The sequence below is a fragment of the Diceros bicornis genome, chromosome 10 (genome assembly GCF_020826845.1).
Source record: "Diceros bicornis minor isolate mBicDic1 chromosome 10, mDicBic1.mat.cur, whole genome shotgun sequence".
Classification (NCBI taxonomy): domain Eukaryota; kingdom Metazoa; phylum Chordata; class Mammalia; order Perissodactyla; family Rhinocerotidae; genus Diceros; species Diceros bicornis.
Window position 1 is genome coordinate 55,894,912 of NC_080749.1, and position 13,294 is coordinate 55,908,205.

Below are 13,294 nucleotides of genomic sequence, written 5' to 3' on the forward strand. Positions count from 1 at the left end.
AGCAAACATGAGTTTGATCTTTTAATATATCATTCAGTTGTCAAATTTTGTTACAGAAATACATCAGCTTGTCTCCATGAAATCTTTTATCTAATATCATGTAATCTACATTAAACATAATTGTTAGAATGTGTACCTTAAAATAAAAATAGCCATGGGATTCTTAGCATCTCTTCAGATTGGGTCAATCTGAGAGGAGACTGGAATGTCACTCCACACGCTCTCCAGCAAAACTGGTATGTCTGTTTCTCTCTCCACTTAGCATTTATCACTTCTAAAATACCATGTACTTATTTATTGTGTTGTTTCCCAACACCTTCCCCCCACCTTCTTTAGAACATAAGCTCCACAAAGCCAAGGGTTTTTGTGTTTTTGGCTATTGGTGTATATTCCAAGCGCCTAGAACCGTGACTGACACCTAGTAGCACTCAAACATTCACTGAATAAAAGAATGTGGTAGAGGGGCCGGCCGGGTGGTGCAAGCGGTTAAGTGCGCGCGCTCCACTGCCGTGGCCCGGGGGTTCGCCGATTCGGATCCCAGGTGCGCACTGACGCACCGCTTGTCAAACCATGCTGTGGTGGTGTCCCATATAAAGTAGAGGAAGATGGCATGGATGTTAGTCCAGGGCCAGTCTTCCTCAGCAAAAAAAGAGGAGGATTGGCAGATGTTAGCTCAGGGCTGATCGTCCTCACAAAAAAAAAAAAAAAAAATGTGGTAGAAAATGAGGTCAGAGATGTCAGGCGATGGGGACTGGGGAACAGCTCATCTTGTAGGCCACTGTAAGGACTCTGGCTCTGAGGGCAATGAGGAGCCACTCCAGGATTTGGAGCAGCAGAGTGCTGTACCTGATTTATGTTTGAAAAGCATCACTCTAGCTGCTGTATTACAGAGGGTGGGCTGCAGTGGGCAGGGTAGAAGCAGACAGTTATGAGGCAAATACAGAAATGTGGGTGAGGAATGATGAGGGCACAGATCACGGTGACAGCAGTGTAAGTGGTGAGAAGTGGCTGAATTCTGCATTATTTTGAAGGTAAAGCAAACGGTATTTCCTGATGGGTTGGATGTGGGCTGTGAGAACAGAGGAATCAAGGATGACAATCAAGTTGTTCTGGCTTAAGCATCTGGAAGAATGGACTTGTCATCAATTGATTTAGGAAGGACCGTGGAAGGAGTCTGTTTGAGGGTAGGGTGGGGGAAGGTTAAGAACTCAGTGTTGGATATGTTCTGCTTCAGATGTTTTGTTAGGCAGTCACCAAGAGATGCTAAAGGCTGGTGGATCTGTCTGTGGCTGAAGTTGAGGGAATAGTCTGGGCGGGGGACATAAATTAAAGTTTCATTGTATATGAGTGGGGCTTAAGGTGAATGCAGAGAAGAGGAACAAGGCCTGAGCACCCTGCAGTTAAAAGGTCTCTGAGAAGGAATGAATTTTACTACAGAAATAGAAAGTCTCAGGTGATAAATGCCCTTTTAGGAAAAAAACATATTATCAGGTGATGTTACTTTACGAAAGATAGGTTAAGAACAAGCAAATTATGAACATAATTTAAAGATAGAATTTATTCTCTGACGGTTTACTCATGCAAACTGCACATAAAAGAAAATAGTACAGTTTGTGTAACATTGCAAATATAAGGACTCAAAATGCTAGGTACAGAAGTAGTGTGACATTCTGAAAGTCAAAATGGAATTTGTGTTTATACAACTAATAATGATTTTTATTTGCTGAGTACAGACTGATTTACAATGAAAGTTTTGCTAACCTTGGTAAGCTCATTAACCGTTTACATGACTTCTTACATCTATGTAGTTTTATTTTACAGTTGCAAGAATTCCTGTTACCAAAGAACTTTAACTTGCATAAATAATAAAATGAAAGAAAAATGCACTGAAGGACTTAGGAAGGTGAAAAATTGAGGCTATTTATTCCTAACCCATCCAAACTACAATAAAAAATAGCCTTCTTGCAGAATTCATATTTTGTGCCTTTGAGATCAACTCCTTAGCATAACTATGGCAAAATCATAATTAGAAATTGCTTACTTTAAAATTATAAAATCAGTTAAAAAATAAAAAAATTTTAGAGTAGAATTATCAACTAAAAATGCTCTCATTTTCAATAAGCCAAACAATAAAATTCCTATTCTCTTCATACTTAAAAGTCCTGAAATGTCATTTGTATAATTTGAATGTTTCCCAGTTTGGAACTTAGGCAGGTGGGCTATTTCCATGAATTATCAAGGATATTCCATATAGGTCTTTTAAATGTCAGTCTCATTAGGAGATGGCACTGAGACTTTAGCAAATAGTGTAGTATGGTTGCAGAACAAACTACACAACTTATTATAAATGCATTACAGATATTTACATAATGGAATCCTGCTTGAATGCCAGAAGTTGCTACTGGGTAGGACTCATAACTATTTTACAAAGTTTCCTTACACACATCTACTACTTTTTTATTTTTAACAATTTAGTCTATTTTAAAATATTGTACTGTATTTTGAACATAATTGCAGAATAAAAATAGATAATGGCACATTAGAAAACTCAGTATCCCACAGATGATTGGATAATGAGAAAAGTGTACCTACAATCATCTCATCAGAAACAAACTACATCATGGAATGTTAGTTATCCAAGCCTGCACAGTAATGACATTTTAAATTGCAATCATCTATTGGCCAGCATCACACTGAAGGCATCTTAAACATTCAAGCAAAGATTGCTGGCATGAACTATTGAAAGACACACACACACACACACAGACATACATACACTCTCTCATTCACTCTTGCTTCCCACATTATAATTACATTGTTCTAAAGATAGATACTGATTTTTTTCCCACGAGAAACGTTATCAAAATTCGCTACTAAAAGATGACAGTGCTTTCACAAGAATAAGTACAAGTTAGCTTGCAAGTACAAGACAATGGGGGTAAACAGTCTTAAATTTTCTAAGTAGTAATTTTTAGGCTTTTCTGGCAACCATACCATACTTGATTAAGCATAAACTTCTCAGTTTGTAACCTGAAATCCACAAAAAAACAAACAACCTAATTTCAAAAAGTTATTAGATATCTGATAACCCTGTATCATACATTATATAATTTCATATTAGCCTCAAAACATAGGGTTTAAAATACTGAATTTAAGACTTGAAAAATAGTCATTTTTGAAGTGATAAAGGATTTCAAAAATTTATGCCTACTTAAAATCTTAAAGAAAATGCACTACTAACGATCTTGATTTAGTTTGAGTGTGCATAAAAGCACTGTATGTCTTTTACCATGTTTCACTCACTTAAAAAGTGTTCTCTAATGTTCTTCCTTTTGCATAAGGTGCAAAATAAAAGGCAAAAAGATTAAAAGCAAATTTCTATCTTTCTCTGGCTAGTGCTTTATGACCTTGTTAACATGACAAAGTCAACAGGGACTATGCAGAACTTTGGTTTAAATGATATAATACTACTACCATCACAGTTGAGGGTTAAGAGGTGGTCAAAAGAAATGGAAGTGGGAAAAGAGATTCAGTAACACCCCCATTTATTAAAACACCACCAAATTAAAAGTGAAATAAACCACAATGAATTATAATACAATTTACACATTGAGCACAGAAAAATTAATAAATCTAACAATATTTATAAAAAAAAAAAGCAAAATCAGTCTTTTTCCAGAGACTAAAAACTGTTGTTCAGTCTGATCATCAACTGCTGCTACACCAACTTTAGAGCCAAATTTAATTTCAAGTAAAAAAAAAATTTACAACCACAGATTTCGCATAAATGGAAACTGGTCTTTCCTTGATTTCCCTTTGAAGTCACTAATGAGTATCTAAAACTGCTGCACTGCAGGTTTTTAATCAACTTCCTGAGGGCTGTGACTGGGAGGAAGGAGCCATAACAATCTGCGAAAGCGCCGGCTCTGTACTCTGGTCCGCCATCTGGGTGAGGACTGATGTGGCTACAGCCTCTGCCTTGGAGGTTGAACTGACTCCATTGGATGTGCTGACAGAACTATGCTGTATCGCTTCAGCATGTGGGCTACTCGGCACTGACAGGTCTTCTGAACTATCATCTTTATCAGCAGCTGAGTGGAAAACAGAAAAATTACTCAGTTTCTTAAAATATCTAAGAATGTATCAGTAGGTTGAGTCAATATACAGAGTAAAAAGTTAGAAGGTATTTTACAAAACCAGTTATTGAGATAAGTTGGTATGACCGGAATTGAGTAACTGAAAGGTGGCTGTAAGTCATGAAGTACTCAATTTTACCTGCAACAGGTCAAATGAAGGCACAACCAGGCACATGGAAACATCTGGGTGCTCAGTGCCTCACAGAACAGAGCTGAAGAAATTTTGCTAAACAGTGTTAAGAAAGAAAATGGGGTAGGAATTTGGGAGATAGCCTCTTACAGATATAATAAAACTTATCAAGCAACCCATTTAACAAAACCAGTGTGTTTGCCTACATGCCATTCTTATTAAAAGATAAAAAAATTTATAACCACATGCATAACCAAAATGAATTCTTACATACAAATTATATCTTCAAATTATTCCCTCTGCATTTTCCAGAACTATATTTATTCTGGCTGACTTTCCATCTACTTCAGCAATGGATGATTACAACACCTGATTCTAATGATGCATACACATGAGAATAAGCAATATTTAGAATCTAAATGCCACCAGCTGTTGTAGTTGCAAGAATTAATTGGGATTCAAATAAAAATCCATGTAAAACTCTGGACACTGCAATTGAAAAGATATTCAGGAAAGGGCATTCTAAATATTTATGAAAATAAATCTAACAATTTTTAGGCTTGAACAATGTATCTTCTATATCTTATTTTAACAGAATAGAATCTAGTAATTTCATTTAGTAAAAAATTTGATATGCACAACACACACATAGTTATAGTGTAAGTAAGTTACGAGACACAACGATAACATGAACACCCGTGAACCCAGTCCCCAAGCTGAGGAGACTGCCAATAACACTGATGCTTCCCGGAGGCTCCTTTGCTCGCTAAAGGTAATCACCATTCTGACATCTCTTTAACCATTTGCTTGTTTTTTCTTTGAAGTTTTACCAAATAGGTATGTATCCCTGAACAATATCATTTAGCTTTATTTTTTAACGTTCTAAAAACAGTATCAAACTGGATGCATTCTTTTGCACCTTTTTCACTTGGCATTAAAATAATTTTTATTTAGTGTTTAGAAGTGACAATAAGCAGGCTTTCTATCAAATCTGAGAATGCATACCAGCCTGCTTACTGATGGCCAGCTGCCTATTCTGAGAGTCAATTATTAACAGACTGTGGACTCTATGAAGCAGGCGTTATCCCATATCTGAATGGTAGGAGATGAAGGAGGAGGAACCTGGCAAACATCACTTTAGTTCAAAGAAAACTCCTCATTTTGAGGGTTTTCTGAAATATAGTAGTTCTCACAGAATTTTGACACATTTGCCTCAAATCCGTGCATTTTTGAAAAGCAGTTTTAAAATATATTAATGAGACAGAATCCCATCTTCCCTATACATCTGCTATAAATGCAAAACCATACCCCTGGATAAAAATTTGACCTCAAGAAATAACAAAAAAAATCACAATCAGTAATCCTTTTAAAATTATATAAAGAAGAAAGAATACTTTTCTGATCGAGCAATAATGAATGTTATAAAATATTTACAATTCAGTTAAATAGCCAATACAATAGTTACGTGTTCAAAGAAAAGAAAACACTGGCAGTGACAGATTAACTGGCAAGAATACATTCACCACTATTCTTCAAGAGGAAAACAAACTGACCTTTCTCTCAATGTTTAAGTTCTAGGGATACACCAGCTTCAAAAATAAAGAGGCTGAACTGTGATGAGTGGAATACGGAAATCTAAAAATATAGCTGAGGCAATGACTCAAAATGAAACAGAAAATTGTAAGGGACAAATCTTCAGGCTGTACAAAGAATCAGGTAGTCACTTATAAATTATGTAACTAGACATTTTATATATAAAATACCTTTATAATGTGATATATCTGCACCTATGTCCACTTCTAGAAGGTGAGGGAAGAAAATTACTAGTATAATCACAAGCACTAGAAAGAAAGATCTTACCGCACTCCAAGAGCCATTTTCAGCCCTACTTAAGCTAAAAGAAACCAGCTGTTTGACAATTCCCTCTCTCTGAAGTTCTCTATGTTTATGCATATTTTCATTAATGAAAATATAAAGCTCTCCATTACATTTAGGGCCCAAGAAGCTTTCCTTCCCACTTATGATTATAGAAACAAATATAATAATAAAATTTTAATTATGCCCAGAGATTTGGATAATAGGAATTAATGGCAATAAAATCACTCTTATGCTTTATTCTTCATGGAACCCAACCATTAAAAATGTATTCATATTTTCATTCGTTTTATACTATTTGACTGTTAAGGTGACTATTTGTCACAGTTTTCCCATGACTGAGGGGATTCCTAAGACGAATGACTTTCAGTGTTAAAATGGAAACCCTAATATGGTGTGACTTTATACTGTCACCTTTACCAGCAAGATTTTGTAATAATCTTTAATTTCTACTAAACCTTAGTTTTCTTTCACAAATGTTTTGACAGAGTTAATTAGTTTTATAGTTCACCACCATTAGCAACTGCTGTGTGCTACAACATGATGAATAGTGTTAGGTATCTGTGAATTTCCCCATATTTTCTCCCAGATTTAAATACTCACTTCGTCAATCTCTATATTTACCTTGACTATTAAACAACAGAGAAGTCAGATTTTTTCCAAAAACTTCAAATTTGAAAATAGAAATTACTTTAAAATTTCTACAAAATCCAATTATCTCCCAAAAGCTGAAGAGAAGTAATTTTATGCTAGAACTATACTTTAAACTTCAGTCAATTTGATTACCTAGATGACTAGACAGGAAAAAAGTTAGGAATAGTTCCAAAACCCAAAAATGTCTAATTCATTTCTTGCATTCTCACAACCTAGTAGAAATCGCTTGCATTTGCTGAGCATATACTGCCTGGGTAATAGAGATAAAATTGTTGGAATTATCCAATGAATTAGCTAAGATTAAAAAATTGCAGATAATTTTTAACTAAATGCAACTTAAGAGTTAATTTTCCTTCTGATTTTATAGAATCATTTGTATATGTCTTTCTGAACTATCAAAATTTAAGAGAGCTCTCTTGTTAAGAAAATCATGTATGCATAATGCTGAACTCAGTAGCTTCTATAGGAAATTATGTTGTTAAGTCAGATGGGAGCCATAATGGCCTCATCCCTGCAGCAATCATTGTTAATACAAACCCCAAACATATTTCTATATGGTTCCAATTTACTCCACAATGTGTTTCACCATCCTGTCAAAATGACTAGATATCAAAGGACTGAGATTTATTTGCTCAAAACTGACAAAAATCAATGTTCTAAATATATATGGCAATAGAGAGTTGCTAAATCTACTGAATCTTTTAAATTAAAAAATATTGCCCATTCTGATGAAACTGCTTACAATGACTACAAGTAAAGATGGTGGCCATTAAGTTTTATTGTGAGCACCTGAGGAACTGTTTGCATCCAATAGAAAATGTTTTTCTTTCGAATTACTGACACTGGTAAATTAAAATGAAGTGGATACATATGGTTGAAACAATCTTCACATTTACAAATATCCTGAAATATCACTAAATCATGAAAATGAAAGCTGTGGGTTATATATTATGAATGTTGCCTAATGCATTCCCAGCTCTGTTATTTGTTACAAATTTGTGTACGATGGACAAAATTGGCCATTTATTCAAGAGTAACAGCTGGTTCCAACATTGTGCATCTTATGAAAAAAGGACATTACAAGAAGGAAAAAGCACAATTAACCTCTAAAATGCTGAAAATAGAAGAATCTCATTTTTGGGGAAAACATTTATGAGGAAACTTACAAGTAGATAATTTAAATACTGTTCTATTTTAGCATTTTTATGACTAGAAGACTCAATATAAAGGTTCCCTACAATAAAAAAATCACACAATGCTGATATCTAAGAAAAAACAATAGGATCTGATATTGTAAACAGATACTATATATTACTGAGTGAAGACACTTGATTAAAAAAAATCATTACTGATTGGAGGCTGGAAAAGAAGTAGTGTTTCACCCTGTCAATCGAAGATAAAGTGTTACTCCGGGAAGATAAACAAAATATCATCAGTACTTATCATACACTTTAAATTATTAACTAACACATTTTGTTGATTTATAGTAATCCCTAAAAAATGCTAGAAACAGGAAAATTCAAAAACTCTCTAGATTCTAAGTATACCCCCTATTCCACAGTAACCTTGCAGAAGTTCTGATATTTATTATTAAATATTAGAGCTGCAGTCTCCATTGTTTTAATGGTAGCTTGGTTCATTCTGGCAGTATGTCACTGATGTAGCCTGAGGCTATAGGTAATGGAACATTACTCACTATGATAGCCAGATTTCTTCTGCATGGCGGTTACAGGGCAATCTTTATGAGCCAGAAGAAGCTGTTTCAGCTGTGCCACTTCATTTCTCAGCAGGGTGACTTCACTCTGGAGAAGAAACAACTTATGTACCTTACCAGCATCAGACTGAATGTTTCTTACTGTTTAAAACAAGTAAAGATTAAGATATGAAAATCAAACATCTTTAACAGAATATCAAGGAATAAACAAAATATGCTGCTTAAATACATTTAATCTGTACACAGAGGTTTTTATATTTTAGCATTTGTACAAAAAACTGCAACTTTTATAAAAACTTAAATGAGACAATGCCATGACTTGACGGCATATTTCAAAGTTTTCCCATTACCATTTGCCTGTGGACTGCTTATATATTACAGGCTACCTGCCAAAGGTTTTTTTATTTTACATGTTACCTGGTCTTTTGATTATCTGAAAAATTAGAAACATCAAAGGAGTCAGGATAAATTTTCACTGACTCTATTCACTTGAAAATGAAAAATTTATCTTGGAAACTCAACTGAGCAAGTTTCTAGAAACTAGAAGAAGCTCCATAGGGGAAACCACAATAACCAAAGAATAATAGATACCTGAAAGTATTGCAAGGCACCGTGTTGGACACGGAACCAATGAAAGTAGATGTAATATCTAAATGGCTTAGTTGCCTGTGACCTAGGCAATTTGTAGACATCTAAATTTAAATCTGATAAATAAATGGTGGTTTGTCCTACTCCTTATTACAGAATGAGGACTTCAGCCTTAGTTTTGGATGGATTAATCTAGTAGATTCTATGTAAAAGTTCCAAATTGAGAGAGTCCAATTCCTTTGAGTCATCCCCAATATTAAAGACACAAATTAGTGATGATTACCAATACTCAGGAGTTAGAAATAACATGAATTTAATAAATTGGTAACAAAAAAAATCTTAATTTACAAACACTTCTACTTATTTGGACTTACATTAACCTTTAACTACTCAAACTTCATCCAAGAACCCAAAATTAAATAAAGAAATACAGGAAACAGCTGTATATAAAAGCTCAGGCACTTCATTTTCCATCCCTCAATCTCTTAATCAGAAAGCTAAATGCAAAATAATTCAGCAGATTAGACTCATCAGGCTCCCTTAAGTGATCAATGACATAAAAATCAAAAGAATAAAAGGTAAACAATCTAAAGGCAAGTCTGTTGGGTCAAATAGTTCCTCACACACCAATAACAACGAACTGCAACACTATATTAAAGCACACAAAAACTGGCGCTCACAGTAACTCTTAACCATTGATAAAAAGGTTAATTATGTTTTGAATATTGTATTTGAGATAAGAATGGGTGTATAGTGATCAAAATACAAAAGAGAAAATTAAAAAGTTTTGCTTTAAAAAATAAGCTGTTTTTAGAAAATACATTTCTATGGACTAGTGCTACCATTAGTGTCAATACTACTAATTATAGCTCTTTATTGACACTATTGATGAGAAATCATGTTATGAATAATCCAATATATATTATCCAAAAAAGTTTCTCCCTCACTCTGCCTCATCAGCTTGATTTTGAGATTCACATCTACAAGTTTCTCTTATTAATTTCTGTAATATGAAATAGGGCTAGATATGTATTTTTAGTCAGGAATACACAATCTTTTATAATCTGGTACCTGTGACCACCCTTCACATTAGTTTGAACCTATGAAATAATATTTAAACGTTCTGACCTATAAAAATAGAAACTTTGTGTGGATAACTAAATACATACTGCTGTCTCTACCTAGAAAACCTTTCCCCTCTTTTTTGCCTTACTAATTATTCCACCCATCTTTAAGAGTCAACTTAGTACAGTGTAAATTTGCATAGGATAACAACTTAGGTGTCCATTTCTGTGGTCCCACAGCCATATATACAGTCATACATCGCTTAACGATGGGGATACAATCTGAGAAATGCATCATTAGGCAATATCGTCGTTGTAAAGAATATCATGGTGTACTTAACCAAACCTAGATGGTATAGCCTACTACACACCTAGGCTGTATATGCTACTATGGTCCCTTATGGGACCACCATCATATATGCGATCTGTCATTGACAGAAACGTCATCACGCAGCACATGACTGTACATGTGTGTTGTGTTTACTTGTTTGCCACCTCTGCCGGATTGGGAATTTCTCAAGGGCAAGGATTATCTTGCTCTTTGTATCCCCAGAGCATAGCACACAGCCTGGCGCAGACTGAGTACATAACTATATTTTAGAGAAGATCATGGTACTTCTATGTCTAGGGGGTATAAAATACCAAAGAGGTGAAATGAAATAGCTTAAATAACATAAAACTGGTCAGAGGTCCTAATTTCACTCTTTATGCCAACACCCTCACCAACGCAGCTACACTGTTAATTTTCTTAGTCATGAAATTAAAATTGGCATATTTTATAGCATCATCTCAATTACAGAATTTTAAAATTCAAAGTGCCTTCTCTCCTAAATGCTCTTATACAGACATTCACCATAAACCATATGATGAAACAAATGTATTAGATAACATTCCTGAAAGAAGTTATGACTTGATTATCTAATCGATACAAAACAGTTGATTTAAATAATTCTGAGGATTAACAATTAAAATATTCCTATGCACTCAAAATTAAATGTATATATTCAAAATCTCTCTTTAAGGCAAATTTGAAACTGATGAATGGAATATCAATTTCTATATTTCAAACTTAACAGTTGGTGGTATTGTGGCTGTTCATCTAATTAGACTACCTGGTCCATTAAGAAATGAACAAATGTGAAGATGCCAATAGCTAACAATGGGTAATGAACATTAAGGACTGAACAGGTAAGGCCTTCAATTCCTGTTACAAAACTTGTATTTGTCTTAACTGAATTTCAATCGGAATCACATTTAACAGAGCAAACAACTGAAAAGACCAGGAAGCGAGGAAGAAATTAAAAATAAAAACTTTTGAATATTTTAATATAATTTACATATACCTAAAAGATACAATACACCAGTATGCTGTTCTTTATCCAAAATTCAAATAATCAAATTTCCCCCCAACAAATTCAAGGTATGCTCAATACAAATTCAGTCCACTCTTTTATATCATTCTGATCTATAATGTTTTACAATGATAAAAGATTTTCCTAATGATGATCTTGATGCTCAAAAGTGCTTTTTTAATTTTTTTTTGGTGAGGAAGATTAGCCCTGAGATAACATCTGTTGCCAATCCTCTTTTTTCTGAGGAAGATTGGCCCTGGGCTAACATCTGTGCCCATCTTCCTTTACTTTATATGTGGGACGCCTGCCACAGCATAGCTTGATAAGCAGTGCATAGGTCTGCACGCGGGACCCGAACCTGCGAACCCTGGGCCGCCAAAGCAGAGCGTGTGAACCTAACCACTAAGCCACCGGGCCGGCCCCTCAAAAGTGATTTTTTATTGAAAAGTTAAATTAATAGTTTGTATTGTTATTGTATCCTAATATTCAATTTCTTGAAAAGCTGGTATCAGCATTAGACTGGAAGCAGCAAATGGGACATGGTTATTAGCAAGGAATTGGGACTGAGAGAAATACTGCAAAGCAAACACAGTTGGAGTGCTGATTAGGAATGAGAATGGGCCAAGCCTTGAAGGAAGTGGATTTAGATGAGCTCTAGAGCCCTAAGTGTAAGTATACGCTAGTGGTCAAGATCAGGTCAAGTAGAGGTTGACAACAGGAGGCTCATGGAGGTAAAGGTTATAAACTGAATTAGGCACAAGAATTTAACCAGCGTTTTTTAAGTCACTTATGATAAAATGTAGTAAAATTTGACAAATTAATCCAAACATTCAAAAACTATAGTCTCATATCCATATGTAAAAAGGAAAGGACTTAAATATAAAGATAGGCATGACTTTTTTAACATTATAGGAAGTGGTTGCATAAATCATGACTTTAATTCTGAAATTTTTCTATGATAAAGATCAGAAAACAGGTAGAATCAGAGAGAAATCCCTACATACACACAATGAGAAGACTTCTGAAGATTCTATAGAGATACCTTAGAATGAAAAAAAAGAAAGCAGTAACAGACATAAATAATTTGTATTTACGTGTAGATAAATTATTTGTATGTATATAAATATATAAAACCAGTTTGCTTTAAGCCAAAGTGAATCTGAAGGGGACAAATGTTAAGCCATAAACAGATTTAATATTAAATGAAAAAAGAATTATTTATACCTCTACCATCTACTCTGTAGATTATTTTAGATTGAATATTAATTGGAGTCAGCCTCCAAAGCCCATCTATTATTTGTTAGTATATCTGCAGAATATGTTAATTATCTTCCTGCGTCATTTTGAAGATGAAGTGAAATAAGGGACATGAAAACATTTTGAAAACGTAGAAGTTCCATTCAAATGTGAGCAATTATTGTTTTTTTTGTCAAAGTAAAATGTATTTGGTAAAATAAAGCAGATGCTGAAAAAAATTATCATTCTGGTTTAAAATAAAATGTAAATTATTTTGGCATTGCCTGTACCACTGCTCCACTCTATTTGTAGCCACTCAAAGGTTTATTACATACTAATGAACAAAATAATATTTTTTTTACAGTTTAACTGAAGCAGATCAGACTGATGAAATCATGACAGAACAGCCAACTGATTAATCAATCAAAACTTTTCATTGATATTTGGCCATGGATTGATGTATTCCATAAATTTATAATCTTTGACTTTCTAGTTCAGCCACTACCCCTAAAATTAAAGAAACAATTTTGGATAGTTTCTTCTTT

General features: G+C 34.2%; 1 protein-coding gene across 1 annotated transcript in view; it reads right to left on the reverse strand.

The window, feature by feature from the left end:
- Positions 1 to 1,517: 1,517 nt before the first annotated feature.
- Positions 1,518 to 13,294, reverse strand: part of ATF2 (activating transcription factor 2) — an 82,840-nt gene continuing 71,063 nt past the window's right edge. Inside the window, exons 13-14 of the mRNA XM_058549297.1 lie at positions 8,492 to 8,597; positions 1,518 to 4,091 (exon numbers count right to left, since the gene is read on the reverse strand). Of these exons, the coding sequence (XP_058405280.1) occupies positions 3,865 to 4,091; positions 8,492 to 8,597 (333 nt within the window). The 3' untranslated portion in view covers positions 1,518 to 3,864. The remainder of the gene's footprint in view (positions 4,092 to 8,491; positions 8,598 to 13,294) is intronic.